We start from the raw sequence: 17928 nt of genomic DNA, 5'->3' as shown, positions 1-17928 counted from the left end.
GAAAGATAAAACTTATACAGAATCATCCTCAGGTTGTGTAGATTCAAGTTTGTTAACATCATGACTCCCAGGGGTAGGAAGGGGTCAAAATGGTCAACCAAAGTTTTACATTGATATAAGTATTGGAAAATTCTTTAAAAATCTTCTTCTCAAGAATAGCAAAGCCATAATTGTTCGTGGGACTTTGGGATATAAACTTTTCAATAATAAAACCAAATTTTAATTTCTCCTAGCCACAGTGCTCAGGTGAGTGATGTGGCTCATGGACCTCTTGTTGCATTAATTAAGCTTTTTACATATATCATCATTTAGGAATTAATTGTTCTGAACCAGTGGTTAGATTAACATTACATTTTCCTAGACAGAATCATGAAGAGATTTGACATTTTCATACTTGCTTTTACAGAATGGGGGACCTATGAAAATCGTCCCTGTTGAGGTTCTTGATATGAGACGTTACACAGATGGCAAAGCTTATGGCATAACGTCCATTTTAACTGCAACCACACAATTCAGAAAAATACAGCAACTCATTATTCAGGCAGAGAAATACTTCAATTTATGCCAAGCTATGAAACCTTTAATGATTAACAAATATCAAATTTTGGAAGATGGCACTATAAAACTCACAGACAATTCATTGGTAAGTTCTGCATTCTCCTTATCTAAGAAATATCATAATTAGGAAGATGGGGAGAACAATTAAGATGTCCAAAATACCTATTTGCCTCACATGTTCAAATAAATATGTATTCAATCTGTGCATTATTAGTATTACAATTAAGTACTCATTATTAGGGGTGGCTCATGAACAGTTGTGGCATTTCAATCAGGTTTGTGATATGATCCTTTCATAAATTGGTTTCAATTATTTCTCAAAAAATGTAAATGTTTTAACATCAAATTGCACTTTTAAGGTATTTCAGTCTTCCTGGGATTTTTCTGAATTGTACATATCTTGCACAAAGTAATTATTTTAATGTTAAATGAAATGTTGAAGAAAATTTTCATATATCAATTTTTCAGATTTCATATTTCAGCTCATCTTTGTCACACTAATGGCCACTATGGTTGCCTTTTTCACCCATCTTCTTTCTTGGTTCATGGTTAAACTATTGCAGAACTGCTGCAATTAAATACATTATGTATAACAGATTTCTGATTTAGGAACTTGTATATGTTTAAATCTTCATTGCCTTTTTAATTTGCTTTTACAGGTCATGAACACTGGAATGCCTACAATAGACAAAACACTGGTAGAAACATGGACGAAACCTAAATTGGTTTCATTAGCAGAAGTCCTCAAAAATGAAGGACACCCTTCCAGGGTTACGGTGAAAGGAATCGTTACCAAGGTGATTCATAATGTTCATAATGAATGGTCCTAAAATTTAAGAAATTCCTTTCATAGAATTTTAGCTGTCACTGTATTCAAAATTTGATATATAAAATATATTATATTCCTTCCAATATATAAAATAGATCTGACATTTGTTTCTTTCTTTGTCATAGTACGTACTTTCTGCAAAATCTTTCATTATATAACTTGTGTGCCCAATAGAAAATCTTCTGTAAGAATTCAACTTGCATTACTATAAGGCCAAAACGAAAAATAATCTTGTTTCCTAACCCCTTACCAAACAAAATAAGGTAGTGAGGAAAAAAAATTATTTTGAGAAAGAACTTTATTTTCAAAACTCAATGAATGGAGAACATATAGCAGTATAATAACAAGATCGAAAACAGTATGTTCACAATTTACATTTAGCAAGGTTGTTAATGAAGATTTATAAAGTAGAGGTATCCTTTACACTTCTGATGTGTTGGGTCTGTAAATATTGTTGGTCGACTTCATTATTTCAAAAAAATAGCCCCCAAAATCTGAAAATGTTAAAAAAAAAATAAGGGTCAGAGGGTAAAATGTACAGTAAGTCGGGTGACAGGAAACATTATATTTTATTTCGGCCTAACTATTATAAGACAAAGGGTTTACCGTATAATCCCTATTAACCGCCCCGGGCGCTTAGAAAATTGCGGAAAGGGGGCGGTTATTTTGACTGAAAATTTGTATGTCATATTTTAACTTCAAGAAATCTTTTGAAAAAATAAAGCAAATAACAGAGAATCACTACAAGTTGTCTAACCTTCCTTTAAACTATAAGAATCCACCCAAATTATGCTATATGACTCATTTTCCCACTTTGAAATTAGGGAATAGACAAGGAGAACAAATTTGTACTTGTATTTTTAACTTTCACTTTCAGAAATACATGATTAGGTCGTTCTAAAAATCTTACCTTCAAGAATATTTTGTGTACGAGTTACCTAATAACAAAGTTTCATTTTCACTTTCCTCATTATGGCGGACTTTTGATACGATTTTGGATGATTTTGATCACTGTAAAGGGGGCCCTTATTTCCTGACAATTGAAAAAGACCCAGGGGGCGCTTATAGGGGTAGGGGCGGTTAATAGGGATTATACGGTATATTTAAATGAATGAAAGAATTTTTGATTAATTTCTTGATTTGAGATACACTTGTATTCATAATTATGAATCTACTATTCTTTATTTTTAGGTCACCTGAGTAAACTCAGGTGACCTATTGCCATCCGTTTTCGTCCGTCGTCGTCAGTCGTCCATCGTGTGTTAACATTTGAACATTTTCAGCTTCTTCTCTGCAACCACTGCACCAATTTCAACCAAATTTGGCACAAAGCATCTATGGCTAAAAGGGAACAAAAATTGTGAATTTCATGATCCCTGACCCCTTGGGGCCTGAGGGGTATGGCCAAAACCACTAAAATTAATGCAATCTTTAAAAATCTTCTTCTTTACTCCTGGACATCAAGCAGTCAAACTGTTTGCATTATTGTAATTAGCATTGAGTCCTCTACCAAAATTTTGAAATTCATGGCCCTGGGGTCAGGGGTTCTAGTGTTAGGGTGGGGCTAAATAAGTATATAGTGAAAATGCATTATTTCTTTGAAAATCTTCTTCTCTGCTCCTGGGTATTAAATAAACCAACTAAGGACATAGTTATGATGAGCAAGAGAGCCTCTACCTAAATTGTGAAATTTATGGCCCCAGGATCAGGGGTTCTGGTGTTAGGGTATGGTTCTATAGAGTATATATAGTGAAAATACATGAATTCTTTAAAAATCTTCTTCTCTGCTTCTGGTTATTAAATAAACTAACCAAGTATTTAGTTATGATGAGCAAGAGTGTCTTAGCCAAAATTGTGAATTTTATGGCCCCAGGGTCAAGGATTCTGGTGTTGGGGGGAGGGTGGGGCTCTATTGATTATATAGTGAAAATACATGAATAATTTGAAAATCTTCTTCTCTGCTCCAAGGTATTAAATAAACTAACTAAGTGCATAGTTATGTTGAGCAAAAGTGCTTTTACCAAAATTGTGAATTTTATGGCCCCAGGGTCAAGGCTTCTGGTGGGGGTGGGTTCTATTGATTATATAGTGAAAATACATGAATTCTTTGAAAATCTTCTTCTTTGCTCCTGGGTATTAATTAAACCAACTAAGTACATAGTTTTGATGAGCAAGAGTACTTCTACCAAAATTGTGAATTTAATGGTCCAAGGGTCAGGGCCGGGTTCTGGTGTTAAGGTGTGGCTCTATTTATTATATAGTGAAAATATGTGAATACTTTGAAAATCTTCTCTGCTCCTACGAATTAAATAAACCAACTAAGTACATAGTTATGAGGAGCAAGAATGAATCTTCTAAAATTATGAATTTGTGGCCCCAGGGTCAGGGGTTCTGATGTTAGGGCGGGTCTCTATTAATTATATAGTAAAAATACATTAAATCTTTGAAAATGTTCTTGTCTGTCTCTGGGTATGAAGCAGATGAACTACCTATATAGTCATAATGAGCAAGGGCCCTTATCTTGCAGAATTGTGAATTTCAAGGACCGTGGGTCAGGGGTGGGGGGGTGGGGGGCTCTACTACTTATATACTGAAAATGAATTTATTGTTTGAAATCTGCTCCTTTGTAATTATAACACATTTATTTTTCTTTTTGATAGGTAATTTTAAGAGTGCCTTTTCAAAATTTGTGCAATGTGTGGACCTAGGGTCAGGGGTTTATGTCACAGTGTTAGGGGCACTACTGATTATTGCTGAATATTCCTGATTATAGTTGGAATGCATTTTTGTTCCCTTACCCTGCATATGGGTATTCAGTAACCAAGCTTAGCAACTTCTAAGTGTACTGTTATGATGATCAATGGTGCCTTTTTCAAAATTGTGAATGCCATACATCATCTGGCTTAAGTTAAAACATGAAGATAAGGGCCCTTGCTCATTATGACTATATAGGTAGTTCATCTGCTTCATACCCAGAGACAGACAAGAACATTTTCAAAGATTTAATGTATTTTTACTATATAATTAATAGAGAATCAAACTGGAAAGTTGTTGCATAATGCTCAGGTGACCTATAATGCCCGTGGGCTTCTTGTTCATTTCCTAAGCTTTAACATTTCATTAAAGATGTATCATTTAAGAAAAGTGTTGAAGAAAATGATTTTTTCACTCTTTCATAATTTACCTGCATTTAAGCATCATTATTATATTAATAACTTGCATCTAACTTTGCAAATAAAAAAGTCATTTATCATCTTATTTAGTGTGATATATTGTTAATTAGGTCTCGTCAATCCTGCAAACAGAGAAAAGTACCAGAAAAATAATTACAATCGAAGAGGACAACATAACAATAGAAATCAAACTGTGGGGCGAAAAAGTTACACTTGTTCCAACCGTGGGGGAAACTACTATGTTTAAGTGCATGGCTGTTGACTTCTATAAAGAAAAAATATCTTTAAACTCAACAGTTAACACCACAATTGAAGTAAGTACTTATAAAAAATTTATTAAATCAAATACTAATTTAGGACTATATTCATATTTACTTTATGCCTATACTCATCACACTTGAAATGTGTTATCAAGTAAAATAATGCATATGCTTTCAAAATACTATTACTCTTTCAGTTTTAATCTAATTTTTGTATAACTTCGTTGGCACAGAAGTAAACTCCACTGATGCATAATTCTGAGATATTCGATTCTCATTTCAAATTGAATGGTGTTGGCAAGGTTTTGAAACTCCTGTGCAATTTTCTTTTACAAATGCTACTTTTCCTTTGTTATAAGTACAAATTTTATAGTTTAAAGAATAAACATAATTTGTTTTCATGTTTAATAGTCTATAGTCCTATAGTATTTTTAATAAATCATAAAATGTACAATATTGTAAACAGAAGTGTTCATGGGCATTTGTCAGGTTCTAACACTACCAGATTTTATCCGTTTTTTCCTTTCATGATTTGCCATGTAGTAATAACATATATTAGTTATTAATGAACAATTTAAATGTTTATTCACAGACTATGCAAGACAATGAAAGTGTTCAGGGTAAAGTCGATGCAGCATCTTTTGAAGCGTAAGTTGTGTTCTCTTTGTATGTATACCTAAAATTTTATAACGTTAACTAACGTACATTATAACAAATTAACATCAACTTCTTCAGCTCATTGGAGATTTTCGGATCACTGTCTGTCTGTCTGTCTGTCCATTCATCCGTAAATTTTTCACATTTTCAACTTCTTTTCAAGAACCAACGGCCCAGATTTGAAGAAAATTCATGAAATTTATTGATACAGATTTTCCCAAATTAATTACCTGATCATGACAAGCACCCAGCAGGTGTGATTGATCAGCAGGGGATGCTTACTCCTGCATCCTCCATGACACCTGATCCCACCTCTGATGTTTCAGAGGTCTGTGTTTGGTATGCTTTTAATTTGTGTAGTTCTTAGATTAATTACTGTTCGTTATCTCCATTTCCTTGATTCCCTTACTAATGCAGCAATATACCTTCATCACCTGCATAAGGAGGATATACAGTAGAGATCCGCTATTACGGTGACAGTTTTATACGATAGAACGCTTATTACGTTGTAAATTCAAAGCACAAATTCATTTCTTAACAAATCTATACAAAAAGAACTGTTTATTACATTGTCCAAAATCACCAGGTCTCAGTAATACGATGTAAAAAGACTGGAGAAAAACATGGAGAGCATGGACAGGAGTGGAGATGTTTCTAGTATTGACAAAAATGTTAAAAACAAATTTTTGTTGGACTCGTGTGTTCAAGTTAAATGCAGTAATGGATATTTCAGAGAAATCATGATGAAATAGAAAGGAATAATAAGTTGCAAGTGAAAAACACAAGTGAATAAATCGGAATAAAAAAGTTAAGTTAACACTTCAAGCAGAAGCAGAAAAAGATCTGCAAGCCTAAGTCAAGCAGCAGGCCAATCAAGCAAGATTACGAATTATCAAGGCTTTGGCCGAAAGAAGAAAATTAAAACAATAATTTGTCAATTGAAATTGCATGATAATAAATCAAGGATTTAAATGTTATTTTAACTTGAGTTCATTTTTTTGGTCAAAAAATGGTTCTCAGATATCTCTAGAAATAAAATTTTAAGCTCTAAAATATGTGAAACCCCAGGAGCTTCCGGAAGCCCCCCTGGGCCCCCCAGCAAGGCGCTGCCCTGCACCCACTGGGGGCCTGTAACGGCCCCCAGACCCCCGACTGATTTCATTTCCTCCTTTTTCATCCTCTGCCAATCACATCCCTGACGATATTTTACTGTGACAAAGTGAACATTGTAATAACGGGTCTCTACTATATATCTCAGTTGATTTGAGACACAAGAGCATGCTCTACATATGAACAATTTCTTAAACAAGGTAAATTATTGGCAAGCAAGGTGAAGAAACAAGAATATCGCAGCAGGCTAGTTTAAAATCGTCATTTTTAAAGTTCTATGGTTCATAGAATGATCTTTTCAGCAAATACAATTTATCATTGAGTCAAATGCTGACAGACATTTTTCATACCAATAGTTAGTCCATTATTTATACACTGAATTGATGACGCATTTTTTCCCCTTGTTTTTTCCTGATCATGACAACGAGCACACAGCGGGTGTGACCGGTTGGCAGAGGATGCTCACTCCTCCATAGCACATGATCTCACTTGAGACTGATGTTTCGGAGGTCCGTGTTTGCTCTGCTCTTATTTTGTTTAATCGGCTTTGAGATTGAATACTATCTGTTAACTCCATACAAGTCATTGCTATGTGAAGGACATTCTAAATTATAAAATTGAAAAGCGAACCATTGATCCTTCCAAAGAGAGATGAAGAAAAATTGTTTAAATCAGGGCCCTCGAAGAGAGAGTAGCACCAAATTACAAAATGAAACTTTCACATTCAAATATATATGATAGGGAACATTTGTAAGCATTTCCTCCAGAAAAACAATTGGACCAGTTAAACTGAAATTCTTTTGAAAACTCCCAGAGGTATTCTACATTTTAAATCATTCAAATAATGACCCCGAGGATTTGGGTAAGTCGTAATATTAAGTGCAAGCTTAATCGTTCAAATCATGGACAAGGGTGAAAAACACCTTATCTTCCTTACATAGCTTGCACATTAACATGTAATGAAAATTATTTCTTGTAGAGATCACAATTCTATCTTGATTAAGGATTTATTCCTAATTGTGGATGATAGAGACATGGATCGGATCTTTCCCAGTGGGGAATTCACAGACAACAGAGTGATCAAAGGAGAAAGAAAAGGCAATAAGCTTGTGTCACTGTAAGTTTTAACTTTAACTTTTAAGAAAACTTATTTTGTCAGACTCTTTCACTTTATCACTATTTGTTTTTTATTTATACATTCAGCTATGACAAAACTTTACTGATTATCATATACCTGGTAAAAGATGTTAGAGTGTATCATTACTTAAGCCAAATTAAAAAAGTTTGTTTAGAATTGTTCAGGGAAATGTCAATAATTAGTTTTAAAAAAAAAATTATTTCCTCCTCCTTCAGAACTTTTTCATTCTGATGTTCATAACTAATCTAAGATTTAAAAAAAAGCTGGCCTTATCATGAAGAAAGGTGCCTCTTTCAAATTGGATAATTTCAGGACCCTCTGGGCAGGTGTCCAGGGGGGGGGGGGATTTGTCTAAGGATATATTTATAAGTTTTAGTCATATAAATTTTACTTAAAATTCTTTCAAATTCTTAAAACCATTTAAAATACACAAGAAAACTTGAATAAATGCACTATTTTAAATTTTCCTAAAGAGCAGCAAAACATTGATAAGTTATAATTATATATGGAAGCTTTATTGTACATTTCATAATGCCAAGCATCAGAAATAACACACAATTTACAATGAAAGTTTCAATCAGGAATTAATACAAAAAAGCTTTAAAGAACATCAAAACATTCTCAGGTAATATATATGGTAGGTTAAAGTTGGTTCAAATCATGAACCTATAGGATAGGAAGGGTCACAATAAGTGATCAAATTTTTATAAGTATGAATTTTAATTTATTTTCAACAATTTTAACATTGCACATTTCTGATCAAAGATTACATATTTGCATTACCTGTTTAAAAATATATATACAAATTTACCTCTGCTATTTTGACCTGGTGACCTTTACCTCTAACTTGAACCTAATTTTTAGCTCACCTGAGCCAAAGACTCAAATGAGCTTTTATTAGCTAAATTTGTTCGTCATCTGTCGTTGTTGTTGGCATTGTCGTTGTCATTGTAAACTCGTCACATTTTCATCTTCTTCTCAAGAACCAGTGAACCAATTTCAATCAAACTTGCCACATAGTATCCTTGGGTGAAGGGGATTTAAGTTTGTTCAAATGAAAGGCCATGCCCTTTTCCAAGGGGAGATAATTATGAATTGGAGAAAATTTAATGGTATTTTTAAAAAAATCTTCTTCTCAAGAACCACTGGGCCAGGAAATATGAAACTTGGGAAATATGAAACTCGTGTGGAATCATCTTCAGAAAGTGTAGATTCAAATTTGCCTAAATCATGACCCCCTGGGGTAGGGTGGGGCAAAAAATGACTGATCAAAGTTTTACATAGGAATATATATGGAAAATCTTTGAAAATCTTAAGCACTAGACATGGAAAGATGAAACTCATGTGGAATCATCCTCAGGTAGTGTAGATTCAAGTTTGTTCAAATCATGAACCCCAGGGCTACGGTGGGACTTAAATGGCCGACCCAAACTTTACATAGGAATATATAGGAAAAATCTTTTAAAATCTTCTTCTCAAGAACCACTAGGCCAGGAAAGATGAAACGCATGTAGAATCATCCTCAGTAGTGTAGATTCTATTTTGTTCAAATCATGAACCCCTGGTTGGTGGTGGGTTGAAATTCAAGCCCCCCCCCCCTTCAAACTCAGTAAAATTTCAGTTCTGATCCAATATCTGCTTTTTCCTAGCCGATGTGCTCAGGTGAGTTCTGTGGCCCCTGGTTTTTAACTTTCATCGTTTATAAACATCGTTCTGATGACGACCGTCTCTGGTCGAAACCGGTAAACCAAAATAAATTTACATGTGCATTCTTACGAAGTGTTGGTGATCTGTTTGTTCTAATAAAGTTTATAAACATTGTTTACAGCTCTTTCAATAACAGGAGATAAGGCTTTCATATTTTACATATACATCATATATATTACCTTTGACAACTTTCAGAGGGGTATATCATCATGACATCCATCTAGTAGTTTGAAGAACACACAAAATTGATGGTTACAGTATGGCATCTATCTGAACCATAGGGAAAACCACAATTCTTTGATGTTTCTTATCACGTTGCATGTGCATGTGCACTGAATGCATTAAATTTATGATATAAAAAATGATACACAATGATCCATTTAATATGCTAGACTAAATAAGATGTATACTTTTCAGCACAACTGTGACCGAAGAGTGAAAGAGCAACAGAGACTTCTGGTTTCCTTAAGCAGGAGACAAAAATTTCCTGATTTCACTTGTATGAATATGTGTATCATTCTGACAGCAAGATGTCCTTCATCAAGCATTGATGTTTCAAGATATTTTTAGTTTGTTTACTATGTTAAAAAACAAAAATGTTCTATTTTAATTCTTAGCTCACCTCAAGGAAATTAGGGGAGCTTATGTAATACCGTCATCATCCTGGGTTAAGGTAAAGTTTATTGGAGCAGTTTTCTGTTGAAGTACTTTTAAGTCCTATATTGATCAGACATCCATGAAAGATCTTCCTCATTTACAACTGTACCATAAGCAGTATTTTAACCAAACTTGCATGGATGATCCATCTAAGGATGCAAACTACCAGACTTGCCTCAGATGCTGCATCTGACCTGCATTTTCTGCTTGTGTGAACAGGTTATAGTTCTTGGTTCTGTTTTCATTTCATTCAAAGATACTATGAGCCCTATGACCAAACTTGCATGGATGAAACATCTGAGGATAAATACTACCATACTTGCTTTGGATGCTGAATCTCTCCTACATTTTCCGGTTGAGTGAACAGGTTAACATTTTTGGTACAGGTTTCATTTCAAAGTAAGTTTGAGCAACTTAATAACCGAACTTGCATGGATGATGCATCTAAGGATGCATTCTACCAGGCTGGCTTTAGATGCTGAATCTGACTTACATTTTCTTTATTTGTGAAAAGGTTATTTTTTACACATTTTCATTTTCAAGTAAGTTTGAGTTCTATGTTGAGCAAACTTGCATCTAAAAAACACCTTAGGATGCACATTTATAGACTTCCTTCACATGATAAATTTGACATACATTTTCCAGATAATGGACCTTGTAAAAGTTTTGGATGAAAGTCTATTACCAAGAAACTATAAAGCTTATATAAACCAAACTTGCACAGATGATGCATCAAGGGATTAAAACTCTCAAACTTGCCTCAGATGCTGGATTTTTATTACACATTTTCAAGATGAAGAATTACTTTTAAGTTTTTAAATAGGTCTATACCAAAGTATCAAATCAAAATTGCATACATTTTGTATTTTTGGATGTACACCTTTTTGTTGGTTTATTGTATGAATTTGCCTTACTTAAGGAAACATTCAATGTAGTGAGCTCTGTCATCTTGGATTACCTATGTTTGAACAACTGGTAAATAGGCTAAAAAGCATATTATTGAACAACTCAAAAGTCTACTATATTTTGCTGTCCATCATACCCATCATTTTATTTTCTTTTAAAATTGTGTCATCATAATCCAGTACATTCAATATCTCTTGTACTTTTTTTTACAGACATTACACTGTTTAAAAAGAAATTCATATATTTTTTGGGTTGTTATTTTTCTTTCATTGTTAATAACACAACATCCAAACCTTGCACATTGTTTGCTCATTGCTAGATTTTATGTATTCCTTTCAATATGGGCCAAAAAATTGTTTTTTCAATATTATACTCAAATGTGTACAAAATGCATACTAATTTTGTTATCATTGACAACATCTTCAATAAACGTCAAAAGCTATCAAATATGTTGTCTTTAATGCAAAATAAATGAGCACAGGTAAGATCATCTTTATCCTTGCCCTCTTCTGACTAGGGGTAAAAAAATAAATGATTGGTAGGTAACTGGGATTTCTTTTCTCAAGATACATGATGAGAAAATTATGGGGAAAATATCTTATTCAAGAAGATTAAAAAAGACTTGGATTACTTTTAGCTCACCTGAACTGAAAGCTAAAGTGAGCTTTTCTGATCACCAATTGTCCATCTGTTAACTTTTCACATTTTCAAAATCTCAAGAACTAATGAGCAGCCAATTTTAACCAAACTTAGTACAAAGCATCCTTTGGTGAAGGAGAAATTTAATTTTGAAAATTGAAGGCCAGGTTTCCTTCCAAAGTGAGATAATCAAGAAAATACAAAAATAGGATAAGGTCATTAAGAATTCCTCTCATAAACCTCCTTGCCAGAAAACCCGAACCTTGCATAGAAGCATCTTAAAAAGTGTAAATTGTGAAGATCATTACCCCTGAAAGTAGATGGGGGACACAATAGGAAATCCAAGTTTTACATAGAAATATTTAGGAAAAATCTTTTCAAGAACCAGTGGGCCAGAAAAACTGAAATTAATGTATGTGGAAGCATCCTGGGGTGGTGTAGATGCTAATTCATCATAGGTGTAGTCAAAGGGGGGACAGCAGGGTCACAAGCCCCCCTCCCCTTCCCTTTCAGATCAGGGGGGATTGTCTGCCCTCCCCCCCCCCCATTTTATGCAGAACAGAAATCAGAGCTGTGTTGATGAAAAAAAAAACATTTTATTACAACTGAGTTAGCATTACTCTTGAAGTAATAAGTTGTATAATATAGTAATGTAATATAGTAATTAAATCTGTCAAGACTTCTTGTGTTCCCCAGTTTCAGATAGAGAGTGGGGGTCATAAATTTAAGTTTAACCGTTTTCTGTTTCACTCAGCATCTGTTATTAAGAAAATTAAATGAGAATCACAAGCTGCTCCGCATGCATGTTGACATCTGAAAGTCGTTATCTATTTGCTGAATCGCATTTCTTGTTTAACACAGTCACAAAGTACATTTTGTGAAAACTCCAACTTCATAATGATTTAATTTTGCTTATTGGCGTTGGAACCGGAGTGCTAGATCACCAGGGGCTAACCTCCCCACCCCGACACCATTTAACCCCCCAGATATATAACTAGTACAGACATTGAACATTGCTTCGTAGGTCTAGCCCCTCTTTTTTTCCCTACAAAGGAACGTGGCAAAAGAAATATCGGTACTATGATAGGATTTCCTTGTTTGGAAGTGAACATTTCTTCTTTTTTGGAGGGATGAAGGGGAGGGGGGGGGGGCTTCTCAAAGAATATCTAGAGTTGAGCCCCCACTTTTAAGTTTGTGAATACATCTCACTCTCTTAAAATCGTGACCACATAGGGTAGGGAGGGGCACATTATGGAGTCATTGTTATTTTTATAGAAATATATTGTTAAATTCTTTTCAAGCACCAGTGGGCAAGGAAAGCTGAGACTTAGAAGAAAGCATGCTGGGGTAGTGTAGATTCTAAATCATTAAAATAAAGATGGGGCTTTGGAAGGGTAGATCGAGGGGCACAATATTTGCAAGTAGGGGGTAAATCTGGTAAAGAACTGCATCACCAGTTACTCATGGGCATCTTGAAACTATTCAGATAGAATAAGGCAACGCCATGATTGTCATTAACGTTTTGATCACATAGAAAAATCGGACGGAAGACCTACTCGTTGCTCGCAACGAGTTCTCTTCTAGTTATGTTCCCCAAACGAAGTTTGGGAACATATTGTTTTTACTTTTTCTGAATTTTTTCTTTGTTCTCCGGTACTTTTTTGTCCGCGAGTGTTCTCGTAAACTACTCATCCGATCTAGGTGAAACCTTTTTAGGGTCACTAGGTATGTTATGTTGATGTGCGGAACGAAGGTCATTTTGCGCGCACGTGCGTGCAGGTGCGCGCACGTGTAACACGTGAAATGACCAATATAATAGATTTAGCCGTAACTTTTTAAATATTGGATGAAATGCTTTGAAACTCATAATATAAGGATATAATAGTAGTATAGACATGATGACATGGTCAAAATAGCAAGATCTCACGCGCATGCAGGTGCCCTTCGCTGCGATTGGCTGAAACTTAAAGTCTAAATATCTATTTTGTTTTCTGACAAAATCCTTTGAAATTTTGAACATAGTCTTACATTATGAAGATCTACAGCATGATATATAAGAATAATCATGAACGCACGCACATGCACGTGTGCTGCAATCTGATTGGCTAAAACTTTAAATGCCTACAACTTTCTTGGTTCTCAATAATACAGGGTGAAATTTCAAATATGAATAGATATAATGATTGCCTACATTATACTACTATCAAAAGTAAATACATGGACGTGCATGCACATGCGACCGCACACAATGTATTAAAAGACAGTATACTTGAGTGTTTGATGTTCATGCAGAATTAAGAACTTCTAAATGTCAAGACATGTAACATACTGAAGCATGCAGATCTTTTTACCCTTGACCTTGAAACTTAGGTCAAGGTCACTGGTAACCTGAATAAAATGTTGATATTAACTATTTACCAAAATCACCTTGACCTATGAACTTGAAATCGACCTTAACCTTTGTCCTTGACCCAAGGGTAAAAAGAAACATGAAGTACATGTACATGTATCTAGAAACACCTTTCAGAGTTTATTTCGGTTGACAGGTTAGAAGTTAAAGAGGTGGTGGTTTTTAATGACCTTGACCTTTCATCCAAATGTCACAATCAATCTTAAGTTCTTGGAATAAGATACAAGATTCAACTCCAACGTTAAATAGGTTAAGAATAAAAATACCCCCCCCCCCACACACACACACACATACAAACAAATCAAATTAATGGCAACGTAGAGAATCACTGTTAAACTCAAATAACACCTCGGACCCACATAAAATTTCAGGAAAACTGCAGAAAAGAGCTCGAGGAAAGTGTATTAAAATATTTCATTTGAGTTTCCAAAGTATATAGAAATTATTAATTTATACAGAAAAAATTACAAATCCTGTCGTGTTTAAAATTAAAGTGCAGATGACCAAAGTTGGCATATAAGCCTTTTATAGCCTATTTATTCAGATGTCGTTAATAGCATTCGATTCTACTGATTTGAAATAATATTTTAATACCAAGCATCCTTTGTTTAATTTACCTTTGAAATTTATTTGAATTTTTTTTTAGAATTACGCAATCCCCAGAAATAGCGATTTTCGGTATATTAAAAAATCAATATACATGTACGCTCCTTCGTAAAATAATCAGATATTTGCATTCATGAAAAAAATATTAATAAGAAGGTGTTAAACAATATAGGTCACATTAGCTGACACGAATGTCTTTTTAAACATCTCTTGTAAAACCCAGAGAGTAGCCCCCTATGCATTGGAAAAAATGAATAGTTCCGGTCAAAAAACCTTTATATATTTATTTACAAAGTATATAAAATTTACCAGGCACAGGTATCAGAGTTGTCAAAATGGCCTGAGAGGAAATATTTAAAAAATTCTGAACAGAAAGGAAAATCCCTTTTCCATGTATGGAACTACTATTGAATAAGTTCATTTTGATTGGTTAGGTATTGGCGTGATACCCTTAGTCGACTTTAACCCTGCCTTGTCGTCGGAATAAAACCAACTTTGAGCCCGAGGTTAAAATAAGTAGAGAAATAAAATGTGAATCGATATATTAAAAATATGACATATGCTTGAAAAATGGTAAATTTATATATGTATTTTTTTCTTTGATTCGCGGGATAGAAAGATATGTTAATCGCTTAATCAACATGCCATAATCATCTTGCATATGCATGTACATGTACGTGTGCGCGCATGCAAAACGTTAAACAATATATCGTTGATAGTTGATATCATTGTAACTTTTATATTCTTAAATGAAATCTTGGGATACTTAGCATATTTATAAAAGGTCTTAGAGGAATAAGGCACGATAAGGGACATGGGGAGCGTTTGGGGAACATCTGTAACGGTCCCCGTTACAATTAGCACTAGTTATTATTATTATTATTCTTTTTTCTTCTTATTTGTTCTCCGGTACTTTTTTGTCCGGAAGTGTTCTCAGAAACTGTTCACCAAACTGAGTTAAAACCTTTTTAGGGTTAATAGGTGTGTAGTGTAGGTGTGCGGAACGAAGGTCATTTTGCGCGCATACGCATGCACGTGCGTGCGCGTGAATGAGTGAAAATGACTGATATATTTTAATATGGTTATAACTTTTATATTTTTTGATAAAATGTTTTGAAACTCATTATATAAAGATATATAATTGTGTAGATAATGTTTATGACACTGTCAAATTTGCATGAACTCACGCGCATGCACGTGCGCTTTGCTCTGATTGGCTGAAACAAAAATCTCAATATCTTTTTTGTTTTATGATGAAATGCTTTGAAATTTTTAACATAGACATGCATTAGGATGTACTACAACATGATATATAAAATTTTTCATGAAATCACGCGCATGCACGTGTGCTGCAATCTGATTGGCTTAAACTTTAAATGGCTATAACTCCCTTGTTTTTCAACCAAACAGCATGGGATTTAAAACATAGATAGACATAAAAAACTCCTACAATATATGGTCACCATTCACATGCATGCACGTGCATGCTTTGCTCTGATTGGCTGAAACAAAAATCTCAATATCTTTTCTGTTTTTTCACAAAATGCTTTGAAATTTAAAACATAAGCATACCTTAAGATGTCCTACAATATGATATATAATAATTGTCATAAAATCACGCGCATGCACGTGCGCTGCAATCTGATTGGCTTAAACTTTAAATGGTTATAACTCCCTTGTTTTTCAACCAAACAGGATGGGATTAAGAACATAGACAGACATAATAGACTCCTACAAGAAGGTATGGTCATCATGCACGTGCGTGCACGTGCAAATGAGTAAAATAGTGTAGACAAGATGATATCGTCATTACTCTCATGCAATCACATGCACACGCCTGCATTGCTTAAATTTGAAATACTTGGTATACTTTTGGAAAAACGTTGTTTACGTCTTAAATGCATAGATTTTGCCTCCTTTAATGAAACTTACAGGGAATATGGCACCGAAAGGGAGTTGGGGAGCGTTTGGGGAACATCTGTAACGGTTCCCGTTACAATTAGCACTAGTTATTATTCCCCAAACGAAGTTGGGGAACATATTGTTTTTACTCTGTTTCTTATTATTATTATTATTAAGGTCTTCCGACTTCCTTCGGAAGACCTTATTGTTATTCGTCTGTTTTTTAATATTATTATTATTATTCTTTTTTTCATAGTTAGAGCGATATCTCAGCTAAGCGTAGACGGATTTGAAAGATTTTTACAGGGATGATGCATCATGAGAATATCTCCAGACGTGTTTTTCATTTTTTCGAAATTTCCTTTCATTCGAAATTTTTTGGGATTTTTGTTTTTTTAAAAAGGCATTTTGTCCAGCAGTTTTCTCGAGAACGGCTAAAGATATGAAAGTGAAACTCACTGAGGTGATAGAACATCGAACTCCATTATGGGCAACGACATTTATTTTTCGTCGTCGGCACTTCCGGTCGCAAACGGAAGTGAATTCAAAAAGTGCAATTTTTCAACTTTTTTGTTTTACAATATTTTTCTTTAGTATTTTCAGGGTTTATAGAGCGTCGTATGAGAACTCTAAATATATGTTCAATATGTTGATGCGTGCATATATTGAAAAGATATGATCAAACCAAACTTTGTCCCACTGTCGGGGGTTCGAATCCCGCTGGGGGCGTTTCAAAAATGTTTTCTTTGTTTCTGCCTTTTTTCATTTGCAAATGACTTTTCTCTCTTTTTCAACATGTAAGGAATATTTTGCCGATTTTTAAAAGCTATTTTTTTTGAGAGATATTTTGGATATACCTGTAGTAATCATGATGTTATGTGGAGATACTGCTGTGCCATAAACGTAAACAAAAAATACTTTGAAATTTTTCCTGGAATGACACAGCATAGAACTCTAACGAAAAGTCGGTCGGAAGATGCTTGTTGCTCCAGCAACAAGAACGCATCTAGTTATTATTATTATTCTTTTTTCTTCTTCTTCTGGTACTTTTTTTGTTGTGAAACTTCAGAAACTGTTCACCAAATAAGTTAAAACCTTTTTAGGGTTAGTAGACATGTTGTGTAGATTAATCAAGGTCATTTTGCGCGCATTCGCATGCACGTGCGGGCGCGTGCAATGATTAAAATGACTGATATATTTGATATGGTTGTAACTTTTATTTTTTTTGATAAAATGTTTTGAAACTCATTATATAAAGATATATAAGTTGTGTAGATAAGATGACATGGTCAAATTTGCATGAACTCACGCGCATGCACGTGCGCTTTGCTCTGATTGGCTGAAACAGAAATCTCAATATCTTTTTTGTTTTATGA

At 34.3% G+C, this 17928-nt stretch overlaps 1 protein-coding gene across 1 annotated transcript; it reads left to right on the top strand.

Moving 5' to 3' along the window:
* Positions 1 to 411: 411 nt before the first annotated feature.
* On the top strand, positions 412 to 11442 carry LOC134232235 (uncharacterized). The gene is made up of 6 exons (XM_062714186.1): positions 412 to 643; positions 1218 to 1355; positions 4671 to 4874; positions 5413 to 5468; positions 7567 to 7704; positions 9850 to 11442. The coding sequence occupies exons 1-6, from the start codon at positions 419 to 421 to the stop codon at positions 9869 to 9871; spliced, it is 783 nt and encodes a 260-aa protein (XP_062570170.1). The 5' UTR covers positions 412 to 418; the 3' UTR covers positions 9872 to 11442.
* Positions 11443 to 17928: the final 6486 nt, after the last annotated feature.

The sequence above is a fragment of the Saccostrea cucullata genome, unplaced genomic scaffold (assembly GCF_032062105.1).
Source record: "Saccostrea cucullata isolate Sc308-1 unplaced genomic scaffold, CSIRO_AGI_Scuc_v1 ctg6342, whole genome shotgun sequence".
Taxonomy (NCBI): domain Eukaryota; kingdom Metazoa; phylum Mollusca; class Bivalvia; order Ostreida; family Ostreidae; genus Saccostrea; species Saccostrea cuccullata.
This window is presented reverse-complemented; position numbering and strand designations above follow the sequence as displayed.